Genomic DNA, 20,235 nt, shown 5'->3' on the forward strand with positions numbered 1-20,235 from the left:
CGAGGGTGTGACACTGCGCACCCCTGCAGATCCAATACTGATGGTCATCAATAGGGATGAGTGAATCCACTAAGGATGAAACATCCAAAGTCGATTCGCATAAAACTTTGTTCTAATACTGAACGGAGCAGGAGCTCCATACAGTATTAGAATGTATTGGCCCTGATGAGCCGAAGTTATTGCTTCGTGAAGTCTCGCGAGACTTCGCGCAATAACTTCATAAATTAATTTGTACTGTAAAAAAACATTTCCCACTTAGAACTGAACCCGAGTTCGGGAAATGGTGTTCTACAGTACAAAAATAATGTATGAAGTTAATGCGCGAAGTCTTGCGAGACTTCGGGACGCAATAACTTCGGCTCATCAGAGCCAATACATTCTAATACTGTACGGAGCTCCTGCTCTGTACAGTATTAACAACGTTTTATGCAAATGGTCTTTGGTTGTTTCATCCAAAGTCAATTCGCTAATCCCTAGTCATCAACATAAAAAGAATGGTGTCGGATATTGGGTAGTTTTCAGCATTAAAGTATAGAAAATATTGAAAACCACATATATACCCTTTATAACCTAACTCCCCTGAAAATACGCTTACATTAAGGCTACTTTCACATCTGTGTTGTCAATTCCTCTGCCGGATCTCAAAACTGGAATTAAATGGATCTGTGCCATATAATACATCCGGCTGCATCAGTTTGAACCGGATCTGGCCCCAATTGACTTACAATGATCTTCATACCGGATCCGGTTTGTTCAGCTTTGATTTAATACAACCGGATCCGGTATGAAGATCATTGTAAGTCAATTGGGGCCAGATCCGGTTTTTACGCTAACAAAAGAAACTGATCCAGTACCATTGACTTAGGGCTCATTCAGACGGCTGTATGTGTTTTGCAGTCGGCAAATTGCGGATCCGCAAAAACGAGATTTTTGTATAACTTACCAGTAAAATCTCTTTCTCGCTCTTTCCTTGGGGGACACAGAAGACCTTGGGTATAGCTCATCTCCCTAGGAGGCGTGACACTAAGTGAAGACTGTTAAGCCCCTCCTCCACAGCTATACCCTCAGCCTGGAGAGAGAGACTGCCAGTTGCGTGTCCAAGTAGTGAGAAAAGGCAAAGTCCAAAAATTGGAACCAACAAGCCAACTACCCAAAGGGTAAACAAACTCGGAAACAGTCAGAGAAGAACAAAGAATGGGTGGGTGCTGTGTCCCCCAAGGAAAGAGCGAGAAAGAGATTTTACTGGTAAGTTATACAAAAATCTCGTTTTCTCGCCCAGTTTCCTTGGGGGACACAGAAGACCTTGGGACGTTCAAAAGCAGTCCAAAGGGGGAGGGACCACAGCACCAAGGCGAAGCACCCGAAGGCATCAAAAAACCCGCCGCCTGCAGACCAGGCGGCCCGAAACAGCATACGCCGAAGCCCGAGTATGCACCCTGTAGAACTCGGTAAGGTGTGCAAGGAAGACCAGTGACCGCCTTGCACAAATGCATGGCCGAAGCCTAATGCCTCCGGCCCAGGAAAAAACCGACAACTCTGGCCAAATGAATGGTGACACCAAAAGCAGAACCCTGCCCTTGGTGCGGCAACCACAACAAGAGCCACTCTGAGAAAGCGGAGGAAAGCCACCCTGGAGGCCGTCAACCCTTTGCACGGACCTCCTGGAAACACAAGAGACCGAATGTCGACAAGAGTCGGAGATCTCCAACGTTCCCTGGGGTGGGAAGGGGAGGACGACTGCCTCAATGAAATGAAAGACAAACACCATCTTCAGAAGGAAGGAAGAGACGGAATGGAGAACAGCCCTGTCCTGGGGGAAGACAGAAGGCTCGGAACAAGAAGGGCCGCCACTCAGGCACCCATCAGAGACACGATGGCTACAGAAACCCAACTGTTAGTAGAGGGAACTTCTGTAACGGCTCCAAGGAAAAATTGGAGCGCCAAGAGCCTAGTATGTAGTTCCCAGGACGGTACCGGAGGACAGTACAAAGGAACCCAAGAGCCGCTCCATGGAAGAAGTTCCTGACAGGCCCAGAGGGCCTGGGAACGCTGAAAGAGGAAGGACAGGAATGACACTTGATACTTCAAGCAACAGAGTCCCAGCCCCAGGTCCAGGCCGGACTGGAGAAAGACAGAACCATGGAGAAAGGCAGAGTGGGGGAACGCCCAGCTTCCCACAGAACCCCAGGTAAAACCCTAAGTCCTACCACAGATCCTGGACGAAAAACTCGGCTAGAAGCGAACACTAGCGAGCCCACTAGAGTTGCCTGGGCAAGCGGGTGAAAACCCAATGATCAGGCGCAGACCCGTAACACGGGTAGAACAGTCGGTAGAACTGGTCCCGTCGGCCCCCGAGCAAGGTTGTCCCGTATCCCCCCAGAGTGGGGAAGCAGAAGGACAAACGGACAGGAACCGAAGGGTCCGCCCAGCAACCGCCAGGACAAGACAGGCTAAAGCCGAAGCCAATGTAGCCACCACAGGAAGACGGACTACAGTTCCGGTGTGGGAGATTTAAAAGACAATCCTGACCAAATGGTAGTCCTCCCAAGTTACCGAGAAGGTGAATCCAAAGCAGAAACATTGCCTAAAATGGAAAAAACGCAATCTGCACCCAGCGGGAGGACAGAAAACGGTAGACCCGGTAACTAGGCACACAGCTAGTACAGCCAGTGTGGACAAGGGAGACTCAAAAGGAACACCAGAACCATCCACATGAACAACCATGCTTTCCCCAGAGGGAAGGGCAGTGAAGGAACAGCCTCTGAAGCGTGGCCGGAACAGACGCCACATCGGAATGATCTGTACCGAGTGGGAGCCAAACAGAGCCGGCGAGAAAAGGCAGGCGAGACAGAGGCCGGTATAACACCCTCCAACCGAAAGGGGGAGTGGGCAACAGAGAGGCCATAGGACAGCTCAAAAGCAGAACACCGCTACACAGAGACGCCCGGTTCACCGCCTCGCAGAAGGCGAATACCCTGAAGAACCCAAGGTGGAGGTCCCCCAGACCTGTATAAGCGAGCACCCAAGAGAAGTTGGGTGACCTTCCCAAGAATAGCGGCCCGAACCTGGTAGCAGATCAGACTGAAGCACCGAGGGCGCCAATCCGGAAAGAATCATACCACACTGCACCCGAAGAGGAGGAAATGGTATTAGGCGAGGGGACCGTAGTCCCGCCAGAGCCAACATAAAATGCGAAGGGCGCTGCAGACAGCGCTCTCGACCATGTGACCACTAGCACAGGGAAACAATGCCGCGGAAGGACAAATGGGCCAACGAAATGAATGAGTACCACCCAGCTCTGTGCAGTAGCGAACAGTAGAGCCCGTCTACTTAAATATAAGGTATTCATTTGTTGTTTATTGGACAACACCTTAGGCTTACACAGATGGACAGAATGATCTCCTTAGAGAATAGTGCAAGGCTTGCGGCAATCATCGTATCCCAAGAGAAAAAGTATGTCGCAGGAGGAAAGGAGGCATACGTACGAGTAGCCCCGTAAGCAGTGAGAAGGCCAACCCACCTACGGGACGAGAAGGAAACAACGCACAAGAACGTCCGCTCACTGCAAAAATATATCACTCAGCGAAGAGGGCCAGCCACAGAGTGCCACAGTATCTACGGGAGTGCAAACTGAAAGGAGTTATGCACAAGACTAGTATGGTATGCGATGGAACGCAAACTGACCGCCCCGAAAAAGGGGGGAAATGTACCTGGCAAACTGCAGTGGGCAAGAATGCAAAGGCCTGCCCCAAAAAGGGGGTGATGCCCAAGGCCGTACCTACGTCAGAGAAGTAGGGCATACCATACTTCGCCCAGAAAGGCGCCATGCACATGGCCACACAGTATCCAGCAGGAACGCAGGAGGTCCACCTAGTGAAAAAGGGGGGCATGCACAGGGCTATCTTAGCATTAAGTGAGTGTGCAACAATTCACCCAACCCGAAATTTCGTGAGAGTGTAACTACTCCGCCAATGAAGGGGAACATGTGCAAGTCCAGTACAGCACATACAAGGACAGCCTTGAATCTTGTGAGCGTGCAAAATTCCACCCATGGAATGAGGGGTGGTCACGCACAAGGCCAGCACCGTATCCAATGGAAGCGCAAGCGTTCCACCCATGTTAGAGGCCATGCTCAAGGCCAGCAACGTATCTGGTGAGAGTGTAGTATGCCGCCCAGAAAAGGAAGGGGGGGGGGGGTCATGCACATGTCCAGCATCGCATCCAGGGAGAATGCGAGCAGTCGGTGAGAAAGTGTGTATGCCACCGAAGGAGGCATGCCCATGGCCGGCAGCGAATCCAGTGAGAGTGCGTACACCGCCCACAGAAGAGGGGTCATGCATATGGCCGGCCGCGGATCCAGAGAGAGTGCAAGCACCCCGCTATGTATAGGGGTCATGCACATGGCCAACAATGTACCGGCGAGAGAACAACCACCGACCGAGGGAGTGTATGTATGCCGCCACCCGGAAATTGAAACAAGGAGAAAGCAGCCCTGCAGAGCAGGGAGTGTCTTGCCTCCTTGGACACTAAGCAAAAACTGGCAGTCTCTCTCTCCAGGCTGAGGGTATAGCTGTGGAGGAGGGGCTTAACAGTCTTCACTTAGTGTCACGCCTCCTAGGGAGATGAGCTATACCCAAGGTCTTCTGTGTCCCCCAAGGAAACTGGGCGAGAAACACGGATACCGGCCTTTGTACGTTCCGCAATTTGCAGACTGCACATGGCCATCACTCTCATAGAAAATGCCTATTCTTGTCCAGACAAGAATAGGACATGCTCTATATTTTTTGCGGAGCCGTGGAACGGAACAACGGAAGCGAACAGCATATGGTGTGCTGTCCGCATCTTTTGCGGTCCCATTGAAATGAATGGGTTCGCACCCGGAACAAAAACATACGGCCGTCTGAATGAGCCCTTACATTGATTTTCATGCCGGATCTGGTTTGTTCTATTTCGCAATCGGAAAACAAAACCGCAGCTTGCAGCAGTTTTGTGTCTGCCACCAAAACCCAACAAATGGAACTGATGCACGTTTATACATCCTGATCAGTTTTGTCCCCATTGACAATGGATAGGGACAAAACTGAACAAATTAATTTCGGTTTTGAGATCCTCTGCCGGATCTCAAAACCAGAATTGAAAACGCAGATGTCGAAGTAGCCTAAGCAGTTCTGTCTTTTGTCCTGATTTATACCAACACAAATGCTTTTATATTGCGAGCGCCGTCTTTCATTTCTTACCTCCGATGCTCCCAGCAGTATACCAGAAGGGCGAAAATGTAGAAGGACAGGAACACCCCTAAGCAGAAGAGCATCCCCCCGATATAAGTGCTCTCTGAGGGAGACAAGAAATGGGCGGCACATGGGTAACAGAAACCAAAATTAATCTTTTCCACATTTACGCATCGAGATGACAACCACAAAGGACACTCCTTTGACCTTCATATGACTGACCGACCCCTATGGACACGTTTAGTGCGTTTGCCGGGAACCTTCTGGGCATACACTAATAATGTGGATGGAGCCTAAAAGGGCTCCTCCAAGATCAGAGAAGGTAATAATGACCATCTGCTTTGAAAGTAAGACGCTCACATTTAGGCCTCAGCTATAATGGCTACATAGGTATTGGGATTTCCACTTGCAATTCTATACAGCAGTTCTTTGAACATAATGCATATATTAAAGGGGTCGTTATAATTCTGTTGTGCCGTTCATTTACTATTCCTACTAGAAGTTTATGAATGAATAGACAGCAGTCTGCAATAAAGGTCCAACCGGGTGTTAGCAGTTAGGAGTCTGCTCCTTGAAGGCGTCACCTCAGTGTTTATCACCCCTCCACGGGTCCCATGAGTCCACCTGTTCCAATGGAGTGCAGGTCGTGTCACTATTACATTCACTCATATGGTACTGATGTAAGACAGCGCTCCGTCAGTCCCATAGAAATGAATGGCACGTTGGACCAACATGTGAACCACCCCAATCAAGTGAGGGAACCTTGGGATCCCTGTTCTCCCAGCGTTCCTACAGTAAGACTTATCCTGTTGATATGTAGAAAGCCAAGGGTGGGATCAGATCCTGTCCCCCGGGATTTCGATGCTGTGTGCACTGGGGGTACACTGTAATGGGCTAAAAGAGGGTGGATTCATAGACTACATACTGCTGGTGGCCGGGCTGACTAGGACTTCCAAGGTCTTCTGACGATCTCCATGCTCCACGGGGGTATCTGAAACACAAGATATAAGTAGTAGGGGAAAAAAACCTGTACAGAAGCGGGGGGCTGAGGGGCTTGAGCCGTCAAATGAGAGGCTTACCTGGATTTAATGGATAATAAGGCAGACCCCCGCCGCACGCCTCATCCTCCGTCTTTACAACAACCACAACATAGAAACCATCTTTGCTGAAATCCTTTCTCTGGAATGAATATAGGAGTACGTGAGGTGTCGGCCGATATACATAGACACACAACATGCTATAATACAGGGATGCTCAACCTGCGGCCCTCTGGCAGTTGCCAAACTACAACTCCCAGCATGCCCTAAAAGCTGTAGGCTGTCCAGACATACTGGGAGTTGTAGTTTTGCAACAGCTGGAGGGCCGCAGGTTGGGCATCCCTGCTATAATATAGCCGTATTCATGGAAGAGCATATCCCCTGAAAATACGGAAGTACAATGCACTCCACTGGCTTCCTTTTATTGCTCAGCTACGGATTGTGGGTATAACAAGATACTTCACTTTTAATATTTTTTATGTAATTGTCAGATTGTCAGCTATTAAACAGCTTGCATCCACCAATACCCCTAGCGAACCGAGAGTCACTTATTTATATTACTCCATACCCATGCACTCGCCGTTCCAATCACATATGATAACTTGCAGAGAGCAGCCTATCCAAATTTGCGTGTTACAATTTCATGAACCAGCATGCGCAGGATGAGCAGTGGTATGGATCTTCTATTGCTCAGCTATAGAACATGCAGTGCATTGGCTTGAAGGAGGCGTTTGTCAGGTCCTGGGGTGGGCTGACCCACAGCAGCACGGACAAGAAACTCAGTCTAATGTTAAGACTAGAGCGAACGCTAGCTTCAGCCAATGCCAGACTTCTGCCTGCCCAAAACGTGTTTAGCCAGGTTCGAAAATTTTGTCCGCTGTCAGCCGAAACTACATGTGTATGGCATGATTGGACAAATTCAGCAATCATTTCCCATTATGCTCGGCCAGTTTAGTCTGACATGTTGATGGTAGAATCATTTGTACATATGATCCCATGCATGGCTGACCGGCCACTGTCACTGTCTAATGTGTATGGCAAGCGTAAAAGGGGGTTGTCCACTTTCTATATCCCACCCAGTGTGACCTATGAAGGGAAACATACTTACTTGCTTCCCCACCACTTGGTCCCATCTCCATGGGTCCTGGGCTTTCATCATGGCATGTAAACTTCCTGTACAGACAAAGTCCCGTATGTTTCTGCAGCCATTGACTGGCCTCAGCAGTGACATGTCCACAAGCGGCACCTGACCTGGCAGCGGCATACTGCTTGGGGACACGTCACTACTCATTAGCTGCAGCAGCACACGTGATCCTGTACACGCAGAGAGTCAACATGTGGGGACAGAAAGAACAGTGAAGACAGCTCAGGAGCCGGAGGCAGAACCAAGTGATGGGGAGCAGGTAAACAGTTCCCTTCTAAAGTCCCACTAGGTCAGGATGAAATAAAAAAAAAAAAAAGTAAAATATGAGTACAGCTCCTTTAAAGGTCAGTTTTGTCCCTATGACACTGGCTGACCTGTTACATGTGCGCTTGGCAGCTGAAGACATCTGTGTTAGTCCCATGTTCATATGTGTCCGCATTGCTGAGAAAAATCATGCTTTAATATATGCAAATGAGCCTCTAGGAGCAACGGGGGCGTTACCTTTACACCTAGAAGCTCAGCTCTCTCTGCAACTGACGCTCCCCCTGCATCAGGCGTGATGACATTTTCACTACCTGGCCTTGTCAAAGTGGAGAGGGCACAGCAGTTGCAGAGAGAGCAGAGCCTCTAGGTGTAATGGTAACGCCCCCATTGCTCCTAGAGGCTCATTTGCACATAAGAAGACATCATTTTCTCAGCAATGCGGACACATATGAACACGGGACCAACACAGATGTCCTCAGCTGCCAAGTGCACATGTAACAGGTCAGAGAGTGTCATAGGTACAAATCTGCTGAGAGATGCCATTTAAAGGAACATACACCCAGAGCAGCGGCCGCACATGTCTAAATCCACGCCAACATGGCCGAGCTTGCCAAATGGTCTCACAACTTTGCTGACAATACTGCGGCACTACCATTAACAGCAAAACTGCACAACCATTAACAGCAAGTATTTTGCTGAAAAAGCTGAAAAAGCTGCTGTAATAGGGCAGGACGGTGCAGTTCTTTGGTAAGATTTCTATTGGTCCTAAAATGTAAAAGCGGGCGTCCTGGTGGGATTAATAATACAGTACGTGTACAGCAGAAGACGTGCCTACCTGAACGGTGATAGCCGCCTGCTTGGTCATTGTTTGATACATGCCAGTGAAAGCCACATTATTATCAAGGTCGTATACCGGGCACTGAAAAGAGAGAAAGGAGAACGTTAAATTCCTGGCGGCCACATTGAAAAGTATCGGCTAGCTGTGCAAACAAAATTATCAAAGCCTGGAGAACGGGCGGCCGTTTTATCATCTGGTGCGAAGGTCACAGCTATGGCATAGCACTAGTAATTATTATGCATTTTTGTACTTTATTTGGTTTGCAGAGAGCTGTTGCATTGCATGTTCTGTTTTACAGTGTTATTCTCAGCCATAGCAATGTGCCCCTGCGATTTGGGATGTGCTGACTGACCCCCTTTTTCTTTGCAGTTTGTACCGGAGGTGTGGCTGCCTCCTTAGGCCTCTTTCACACGAGCGAGTATTCCGCGCGGATGCGATGCGTGAGTTGAACGCATTGCACCCGCACTGAATACCGACCCATTCATTTCTATGGGGCTGTTCAGATGAGCGGTGATTTTCACACATCACTTGTGCGTTGCGTGAAAATCGCAGCATGCTCTATATACTGCGTTTTTCACGCAACGCAGGCCCCATAGAAGTGAATGGGGTTGCGTGAAAATCACAAGCATCCGCAAGCAAGTGCGGATGCGGTGCGATTTTCACGCATGGTTGCTAGGTGACAGTCTATTCACTGTATTATTTTCCCTTATAACATGGTTATAAGGGAAAATAATAGCATTCTGAATACAGAATGCTTAGTAGGTGATCAATTGAGGGTTAAAAAATAAATAAAAAAAATTAACTCACCTTCTCCTCTTGTTCGCGTAGTTCCCGGTCTCTTCTTTACTTCTTAAAAGATTAACTACCGGCTAGGACCTGTGGTGACGTCAGATCACATGCTCCAATCACATGGTCCATCACCACGGTGATGGACCATGTGATTGGAGCATGTGATCTGATGTCACCAAAGGTCCTTTCGCCCACAGCTCATCATTAAAGAAGTAAAGAAGAGACCGGGAACTACGCGAACAAGAGGAGAAGGAGAGTTAATTTTTTAATTTTTTTTTAACACTCAATTGATCACCTACTAAGCATTCTGTATTCAGAATGCTATTATTTTCCCTTATAACCATGTTATAAGGGAAAATAATAACATCTACACAACACCTAACCCAAGCCCGAACTTCTGTGAAGAAGTTCAGGTTTGGGTACCAAACATGCACGATTTTTTTCACGCGAGTGCAAAACGCATTACAATGTTTTGCACTCGCGCGGAAAAATCGCGGGTGTTCCCGGAACGCACCCGCACATTTTTCCGCAACGCCCGTGTGAAAGAGGCCTTAGTCGTGCACCCCTGACCAGCTTGTCTGCCCCATAGGCTGATTTTAATTAGTGTGAGTATATAGCTTGGCCTGCTCCCCCTCACTCACTGGAAGCCATTTGGCACCAGGAGAGATATAGTTGTGGACTCTCATTGCAGTCTTTGGTGGCCATTTGGCACCAGGAGTGGTGTGGAGTGGGCCCGGCATGCATGTTGGTACCTGCATTCCTTGGATATAATGGAGGCCATTTTGGCACCAAAGATGACAGAAATTAAAGCAGGCCCAGCATTTATGTGGAACCTACACTCCCTGAATTGTATGCTAGCCGTCATGGCACATAACAGGTAGTATTTAGTGTTAGGAACCCGTCTTTCACAGATCGCCTTGACGTGCGGCAGACGGGCTCAAATAATTTTGTACAAAATGATTTGCCAAGCATCTCTAAATTATTAGTATAGCACTTTCAATTATTATGCATTTTTGTACTTTATTTGGTTTGCAGAGAGCTGTTGCATTGCATGTTCTGTTTTACAGCTATGGCAGCACAGTCTAAAAAGGAGGCCACACACATTAGTCTAAAGGTGACCAAAATCGACGCTTTCATCCAGAAGGATCGTTCGACAGGTGAAATTTAAAGGGGTATTCCCATCACATACAATGGGGGCATATCGCTAGGATATGCTCCCATTGTCTTATAGGTGCAGGTCCTACCTCTGGGACCCACACCTACACAAAGAATGAAGCGGGAAAAGGTGGTAGAAGGCGCACTGCGCAGCCGCCCTCCATTCATTTGTATGGGGCCGCTGATAATAGCCGATCGCTGGCTCGGCTATTTCCGTTGGCTCCATAAAAATGAATGGGAGCGGTGGCCACACAAGCCGCTGCGCTCCCATTTACTTGTATGGGAGTGGCCGGACCCTGGGAAACCCGGGGTCCTCCAGCCACCACTTTTGTCGCTCCGTTTTCAGCGTAGGTGAAGGTCCCAGAGGTTATATGCCCCCATTGTCTGTGATAGGAATATCCTTTAACAATGAACAGTCATTTTAGCCGACCATGAGAGACAGATACCGTACGTAAAATCGGTAGTGTTAAATATTTTTGTCCGATAGTTGCAAGTCCTCAACTGTGTATGGTACCATCAGCCAACACATGAATGATCTCTCCATGAAAAAGATTCTCTGTGGAGGAGCATTCGCCCATTGTCAGGTCTCATTTAACATGGACGGCCAGTCTGAACAACGCCCAATATGGACTAAAATGTGTATGACTGCCTCCGCCTTGTGATTGTCTGCTCAACAGCTGCTCAGCCATCAGACACCGTTGGCAGTGGCCCCTTAAAGAGGTCGTCTCACTTCAGCAAATGGCATTTATTATGTAGAGAAAGTTACTACAAGGCACTTACTAATGTATTGCGATTCTCCATATTGTCTCCTATGCTGGCTTCATTCATTTTTCCATCACATTATACACTGCTCGTATTCAGGGTTGATGGCCACCGCTGCAGCGCGGATACGAGGTGGCCGGGAGCTTCTGCGCATGCGTGCCTATGTGCGCTCCCATTATACCAGCCATCGGCCGGCGCTTTTTCCTATATTGTGCAAGCACGCGACCACCGCTACTGGATTGCAGGGTGGTCGTAAACCCCTGGAAACGAGCGGTGTATAATGTTATGGAAAAAGAAATCAAGCCAGCAAAGGAGGCAATATGGACAATCACAATACATTAGTAAGTGCCTGGTATTAACTGTCTCTACATCAGCGGTCCCCAACCGCCGGGCCGCGGCCCAGGACCGGGCCGTGGAGGATTGTTAGCCGGGCCGCGACGATCAGGGCAGTGTTTAACTCTGTACTAATGAAGCACTTCCATTATGGAAGCGCTTCATTAGTACAGAAGGACCAGGGAGCGGTGAAGGATCTGTACTCACCGCTTCCTGGTCCACGGCTCGGCTATCGGCTGTGCAGGGCTGCGCACAGCGTGAGGTCTCTCTGTGACCTCACGCTGTGCGCCGCTATACACAGCCAGCCGACAGCAGAATGAAGAGGATCGCGATGGTGAGCAGGAGCAGGAGAGGTAAGTGTTTTTTTATTTTATTTTTTATTTGCACTGGGGGCTGATGGCTGACCTGGGGGGCTTATGGCTGACATGAGGGGCTAATGGGACTGACCTGGGGGACATGGGGCTGACATGAGGGACATGGGGCTGACATGAGGGACATGGGGCTGACATGAGGGACATGGGGCTGACATGAGGGACATGGGGCTGACATGAGGGACATGGGGCTGACATGAGGGACATGGGGCTGACATGAGGGACATGGGGCTGACATGAGGGACATGGGGCTGACATGAGGGACATGGGGCTGACATGAGGCTGATGGCTGACATAAGGGGCTAATGGGGCTGACCTGGGGGACATTGGGCTGACATGAGGGACATGGGGCTGACATGAGGGACATTGGGCTGACATGAGGGACATGGGGCTGACATGAGGGACATGGGGCTGACATGAGGGACATGGGGCTGACATGAGGGACATGGGGCTGACATGAGGGACATGAGGGGCTAATGGGGGGCTTATGGCTGACATGAGGGGCTAATGGGGGGCTTATGGCTGACATGAGGGGCTAATGGGGGGCTTATGGCTGACATGAGGGGCTAATGGGACTGACCTGGGGGACATGGGGCTGATATGAGGGACATGGGGCTGACATGAGGGACATGGGGCTGACATGAGGGACATGGGGCTGACATGAGGGACATGGGGCTGACATGAGGCTGATGGCTGACATAAGGGGCTAATGGGGCTGACCTGGGGGACATTGGGCTGACATGAGGGACATGGGGCTGACATGAGGGACATGGGGCTGATGGCTGACATGAGGGGCTAATGGGGGGCTTATGGCTGACATGAGGGGCTAATGGGGGGCTTATGGCTGACATGAGGGGCTAATGGGGGGCTTATGGCTGACATTTGGGGGCTTATGGCTGACATTGGGGGGGTTTATGGCTGACATTGGGGGGGTTTATGGCTGACATTGGGGGGGTTTATGGCTGACATTGGGGGCTGATAGATGGCTAAAGGTTTGGGGGTTGATCTGAGCCATTGGGGGTCTGATCTGAGGTCTGATTAACATTGGGGGTCTGATTGCTGGTCTGACCTGAGGTGTAATGAAAAATATTTTTTTCTTATTGTTCTCCTCTAAAACTAGGTGCATCTTATAGGGCGAAAAATACGGTACAGTGCAGCAGAGACCATAGTCAGTTTATATAGTCATTATATAGTGTTATATATTTTAATATGCACCTTGTGTTTTGTTATGCGCGTGAATCAGTCGGTCCCGCCCACCCCCTAAGCCCTGCCCCAGAACCCCCACCCCCTTCCCGCCCCACCCGATCCCTGGGAAAATTGTCTTGCATGAAACCGGTCCTTGGTGCAAAAAAGGTTAGGGGCCACTGCTCTACATGATAAATGCCATTTGCTGAAGTGGGACAACCCCTTTAAGGAACAATCCTTATGTACCTTGACATCTGCCATTGGGGGAAAGTCAGGAGACCCCACACACATAAGACGGTTGGCGGATCCCACCAAAATCAGCAGGTTCAGCCTACATTTGTCTAATGTGTATAGCCGGCTTAACCCCTACTGGTCAGTGGGGATTCAGCTTTGCAGCCTTTTTAATGTACTTATGAACTGCCTACATTTATCCGAATTGTTCTGCTAAAGGCAGCCTGTTACCATGACATTCACTGACAGACCAGGCACAATGTCTTGTAGGTCGAGCACAGCTGAATGTAAGGATACCTGTCACTTAGTGATCTGCTGCTTCATTCGTTATGCAAATGAGCAGTAAAGTGCACCAAAGGTGGGGCAAGTCACTCTGTGCACCCCTGCTCCTCCTGCTTCCTCTGACAGCCCCTTCCTCTCCTTCTTGATTGACAGGGCCAGGTGCCTATATAGTCATCTCACCTGTCCCTGTCAAAGAGAGGTAGGGGCTGGCAGAGGAATGGGGAGGAGCAGGGGTGCACAGAGTAAGGGCTCATGCACACAAATGTATTTTTTTGCAGCCTGTATGTGGAACCATTCACTTCAATAGAGCTGCAAAAAAAAACCCCAAAAAACTGAAATTACTTTGTGCGCATTCCGTGTCCGTATGTCAATTCCGCAAAAAAAATAACACATGCCCTACTATTGTCCGCATTACGGACAAGTATAGGACAGTTCTAGTATGGGCCGAACGTTCCAATCAGATTGATCATTTGATTTTCCAAGAGAGCGCTAAAAAAATGAATGGTGGAATCTGATTGGTTGAGATAGGCAACTAAGCCAGTTTTCCTTTGCAGCAGTTTGGATAAATCTCCCCCATTTTTCTGGTGACCCACCCCGATAATCCTTAGGCAGTATTACAGCATAGGGTCCATTCAGATATTACAGTCTGGGCACAGGTCTGCAGGGAATCGCTCATTTTTACGGCCCTGAATCATATTAGCGGGTCTTCACCAATGATAAAATTTTGGGCAATTGCTATTTAAGCGCTATTTGAATTGACATCTGGCAATAGGCTCGTACACAACTGAAGACATCAATGGGCACTGGCGCAGTACCTTCGGATACTACTGCTGGGTACATACCTGAATATCTTGTATGGAGATGACAGAGCAGGGAAATGCAGACGGAGAAGTGACTTTAACAATCACAGAGTCCACGTCCGGCGGGAAGACGTACTTAAAATACTGCAAACAGACAATAGGAAACAAGGTATATCACACAGAATACAAGACAGACAGGAGTGAAATAACACTGGCACACTGTGCCAACGGCCAGAATATACACTTCATACAGATATAGCAAATGCCAACCATTAACATTCCTATAGAGGTTCCCGGAAAAGTAATACTGTGCAATGAATCAGGCATTTGCGATATGCACGCAATACAAATAGTGTAAGAATTTTTATGGACATTACAATTTCCTCTCTGTTAACGCCCCCTGCTGTTCAGTAGAGGACGCACATGCTCAGTAGCTTGCCTGCTCCCTTCCCCTCCTCTCAGTGCCAGCATACGGATCTCATAGTGAAATGGCCCACACAACTTTCATTCCTTCATCCCTACTTCTACGTTCATAGTGATATATAGCTCTCTCTAGACAGTGGAGAAGGAAATTGTGGGGGCATTACATATCATATGTATCTATGGGGCTATATGGACTATTCTCTATGCAGGGAAGGAAGGACTTCACAAAAGCCAACTGTATGCACTCCTGAGAGATGCAGGTGCCTGATGCCCACCCACAGAAAGGGAAGAGACTGGAGCTCCAGATTGGGAAGAAACAAAAAATAGGGTAAAAGCAGTATTTTTTGCATGGATATAGTTAAAATAATTGTGTGCGTTACTAAGGATACTTTTACATTTTTCTTTGTGGGATAACCACTTTAAGCATCCAACAGGCCATGATTTTAAATATGTTCTTTCAGATATTACATTGATGGTTTACCCCTAGGATAGGCCTTAAATGAATAAATGGTAAAGGGGAAGTCTCTGTCCTGGGACAGCGACGTCCATATGGGAATGCTGTGCTCGACTAGGGACAGGCTATCAATGCAAATTACCCAAACCCCATCAGCATGCGGTGGGCAACGGCAGCACAATTTTGCTGGTAAAACGTCAAAATCATGTGCTTACTAGTCATGGCATGTGGGCAGTATTTCAGCCACGTTTGGCAACCATATTGTCTGTTCTTGGCATTAAAGTGGATGTCCCACGAAAAATATTGTACAGTTTTCAAACCAGCACCTGGATCTAAATACTTTTGTAATTGCATGTGATTAATAATTTAGCATAGCCACTGAGTTATTCAATAAAATATATCTGTATAGCGCCATCTGCTGTTTATTTTTTTCTTATTTCTTTGACCTGCTCACTGAGATCGCCGCACATGCTCAGTTTCATCCTTCAACTGCCTCCTGAGCTGTGATAGGGAGAGCTGAGACACGCCCCCTGAGCTGAGATAGGGAGAGCTGAGACACGCCCCCTGAGCTGAGATAGGGAGAGCTGAGACACGCCCCCTGAGCTGAGATAGGGAGAGCTGAGACACGCCCCCCTGAGCTGAGATAGGGAGAGCTGAGACACGCCCCCCTGAGCTGAGATAGGGAGAGCTGGGACACGCCCCCCTGAGCTGAGATAGGGAGAGCTGAGACACGCCCCCCTGAGCTGAGATAGGGAGAGCTGAGACACGCCCCCCTGAGCTGAGATAGGGAGAGCTGAGACACGCCCCCTGAGCTGAGATAGGGAGAGCTGAGACACGCCCCCTGAGCTGTGATAGGGAGAGCTGAGACACGCCCCCTGAGCTGCAGCAGAAAAGACAGTCCGCTTCAGCTTGATATAAATCTAGCAGAGCAATGAATGGGGAGATCTCTGGATCCATGTGAGGTCCAGGGCTGGTTCTAGCTTTGTCCTGTACTATATGATGTCTGATTTTTATTTTTTACATTAGTCGTGGGATAACTCATTTAGAAGGGTTACCCATGATCAGAAAAACATGACTTTTTTCTTCCACAAACAGCTTCACACGTGTCCATGGGTTGTGTCTGGTACTACAGTTCAGCTTGATTTCAGAGAATGAGACTGAGTTGCAATACCACAAACAGTCCGTAGAAGGGTGCAGCACCATTTCTGGAAGAACACGTTTTTCGATTCCTGTACAACCCCTTTAAAGGGAATCTGTCACCATGATTCTGGACCATTATCTGCAGTAATATATAAGTAGTACTACACATAAAGAGACCAGACAACCATTTTGTCTTTTTCCTACTGCTCCCCGTTCCCCTGCTGTCAGCACTCAAAGCTGCAGTAAAATACACAGTCTGGACTGATGTGCCATGCCAACATAATGGAGAGGACTTCTGTGCGCATGCACGGCAATGTATTTCAGTGCAGCTTTAGGCTCCATTCAGACGTCCGTAGAATGGGTCTACATCTGTTCCGCAATTATCCGGAACGGGTGCGGACCCATTCATTCTCTATGAGGCCGGAAGAGATGCGGAGAGCACACTATGTGCTCTCCGCATCCCCATTTCTGGAGCGCGGCCCCGATCTTCCGGTCTGCAGCTCCGCAAGAAAATTGAGGACAAGAATAGGCATTTCTATGAGGGTGCCAGCCGGGTGTATTGCGGATCCGCAATGCACTACGGACGTTTGAATGGAGCCTTAAACCCTGACAGCGGAGGACAGGAGAAAAATATAAAATGGCGATCTGGACTAGTTATGTGCAGTATTATTGCAGATAATAGTCCAAGATCGTGATGCCAGATTCCCTTTAATAGGATCGTTTGAATCAATAAATTTGCTCTGGTCACCTGTAAGGGCTGCTATCATGAAGAAGTAACAGTCAGCAACTGAGCAGCAGGCCATATAAACTAACAAGAAAAAACGGTCTACAGCTGTAATACCCAGCGGTGCCCTCGTCTATTTTCGGAAGTCCCACTGAAACAAATAGGAAGAGCACCACCACTTTTATGGGGCATACGGAAAAGTAAACGCTCTGCTATTTTCAGCAGTCTCATAGAAATGAATGGAGGGCGCTTTTGTGGGCTCCATTCTAAGTTTAGGTGCGGATCTCAGAGGTGGGACCCGCACCTATCAGACATTGGTGGCATATCCTAGCGATATGCCCCCAACGTACAAGATGGGAATACCCCTTTAAAGGGGATGTCCAGGTGTTTAATACTGATGACCTATCCTATCAGTATCTGATTCAAGGGAATGGGGCTGAGCTGCAATACCCAGCACAGCTATTATACAATAAAGGGTAAAGTGCTTTTTGCTGTGGCGCTCATTAGAGTACCGCAGGGGTGGTGCAGGGTGTCGGATCCTCACCAATCACATAATGATGATCCTGAAGATAGGTCATTAGTATTAAACACTCGGACAAGCCCTTTCAATTGTTCATCGGAGCTTCATGGATTGGGTTTTCGACATCACCAACAGCATTCACTGTCCTGACAGTCTGCACTGGAGCCGTACGCCGTACATCTGCTAGGGCGCTGTAAACGGATGGTCCATAGGGTAATTCAGCATTAATCAGTCAGACCACTTCTGCGCTAGCACAGGTTAGGACTGACTGATCCCATACATCAGGCATGCTCAAACTGCGGCCCCCCAGCTGTTGCAAAACTACAACTCCCAGCATGTCCGAAAAGCCTACAGCTATCAGCCTACAGCCGAGCATGATGGGAGTTTTAGTTTTACAACAGCTAGAGGGCCACAGGTTGAGCATCCCTGCCATACATAATGTAGGAACAGCTGTCTATTAAGTGACACCCTTCAGCAGACTGCATGTCTAGAGCGCATCACTAGCAGCAGTATCTGTTACACACCCTGAGGTAAGTGCTCTGACCCGGCCACCGATAACGTACTTCTAAATCATGGATCTTAAGATATATCTATGATCTGAAGCTCTTTACAAAATGCTTACAGAGAAAGACGTAGATTAAGGCTACGTCTACACGACGACAATAAATCGCGCGACAGATAGGGCACAACTACACTGCAACATTTGTAGCGCAACATTTTGTTGCACTAATGTCGCGCGACAATTTTTATAATGGCAGTCTATGGTGTCACACTGCAACATGCTGCAAGTGCGACGCAACAGTCGCAGAAAAATCCATCTCGAATGGATTTTCTGCGACTGTTGCGTCGCAGTATGTTGCATGTTGCAGTGCGACACCATAGACTGCCATTATAAAAAATGTCGCGCGGCAAATGTCGTCATGTAGACGTAGCCTTAGACAGGCCCAGATACTGTAGGAATGGGTCACCTGAACCCGGGCGGTCACGTACTAGTGTAGAGAAGGTGTGGGCTAATAAAAACCCAAGATGCAGGTCAGAGACCAGAGCAGTCGTTTCGGGAGCAAATTAAAAGGAGCTCATTAAACCGTACGTGGCATCTGACAGTCATCAACTGTGCGGCGTGATCTGGAAATATCTACCATGCCTTTTATTATAATGGTGGTTAGATAATACTTTCAGAGTGACCAGAGTCCAAAGGGTTGTGTCTTTACCATCTCAACCATTACCAGCGAGTCCATCCTTACCTTTCCCCTTGGATGAAGATATCCAAATGAATGCCATGAGATGACTAGCTCAGAGAAAACCCTTTGGGCTATTCTATGGGGCGTTGTGTGGTCATCTCATCCTACACATCACAGGATATCTCAAGACAAGGGGAAAGGTACGGGAGGAGACATCTATCACTCCACCCAGTATAAGGCCCCATTCACACGTCCGCAACTTCGTTCCGACCAATTCATTTCTATGGAGCAGCACGATGTGCGGCCTGGCTCCGGAAATGCGGACCCGCACTTCCGGGGCCGCATTTTTGTTCCTGTGTCCTATTCTTGTCCGCAATTGTGGACAAGAATAGGCATATTCTATTAGTGCCGGCGATGTGTGGTCCGCAAAATGCGGAACGCACATTGCTGCTGTCCGTGTTTTGCGGATATGTGGATCCGCAAAACACACACGGATGTGTGAATGGACCCTTAAAAGGAGGTAAATACTAGGACAACTTTGTATATGGGGGAGCAGGGCGTAGGCATGTCACAAGGAGCAGCGTCTGCTTTGGCAATGGCAATACACACAGCATAGAAAAATCATCATTATAGCTGGAACTGAAATTGACGCAACTTACCAGATGAAATGCTCAAAAGCCACCACTTCAACCCCTATAATGACCTTCCCACCTCCCCCCCCTATGCCTGGGCCCCTCGTATACATTATACTTACCTGCTTCCTGGCACCTGCGTCGCTCCGGATCCCTGCACGGCCGCCACGGCATCTCCCAATTGCGTGAATCATAACATCCGTCGACGAGCATCGCGGCCTGCTATTGGCTGCTTCCCCCCACCGGATATTTTGATCTGAGAGATCGGTGGCTGTGCAGGGATTCGCAGGAACGAGGGTGCCAGGGAGCAGGTGAATATAATGTATACGAGGGGCCCGGGCATTGGGGTAAAGGATCATTATAGGGGGTTGGATAACCCCTTTAACAATGTGAAAGGGATTCTGTGCATCTTCCATGTTGTGATATGAAAAGGAGTCTGCAACTCAAAAACCGCCATGTAGGGCAGGTACCATGAAACATACCCATACCAAATCTGATCCTCTAATCCTGAGAAATGCTGCTCTCTAAATTTTATGCAAATAAGGTTTTCAGTGCACCATTGATCTGCCATTACACCTGGAGATTTCAGAGCTGGTAGAGATGATGCAGGGGAAGCCAGGTGCACTGAACAGAGCAGCTCCGCCCCAGTTGCACCGAAAACCTTATTTGCATAAAATAAAAAGCATTTCTCAGGATAAGAGGACTAAAGTTTAACAAGGAAGGTATGAGTATGTTTCGGGGC

General features: G+C 48.5%; 1 protein-coding gene across 2 annotated transcripts in view; it reads right to left on the reverse strand.

Moving 5' to 3' along the window:
• The window catches only part of SIDT2 (SID1 transmembrane family member 2), an 86,832-nt gene that overhangs the window by 36,258 nt on the left and 30,339 nt on the right, over nt 1–20,235 (reverse strand). For both annotated transcript variants that reach the window (XM_040425977.1, XM_040425967.1), the window contains exons 6-10: nt 14,462–14,563; nt 8,509–8,592; nt 6,308–6,407; nt 6,154–6,219; nt 5,238–5,331 (exon numbers count right to left, since the gene is read on the reverse strand). In XM_040425977.1, the coding sequence (XP_040281911.1) occupies nt 5,238–5,331; nt 6,154–6,219; nt 6,308–6,407; nt 8,509–8,592; nt 14,462–14,563 (446 nt within the window). The remainder of the gene's footprint in view (nt 1–5,237; nt 5,332–6,153; nt 6,220–6,307; nt 6,408–8,508; nt 8,593–14,461; nt 14,564–20,235) is intronic.

Source organism: Bufo bufo, chromosome 1, assembly GCF_905171765.1.
Source record: "Bufo bufo chromosome 1, aBufBuf1.1, whole genome shotgun sequence".
NCBI lineage: Eukaryota > Metazoa > Chordata > Amphibia > Anura > Bufonidae > Bufo > Bufo bufo.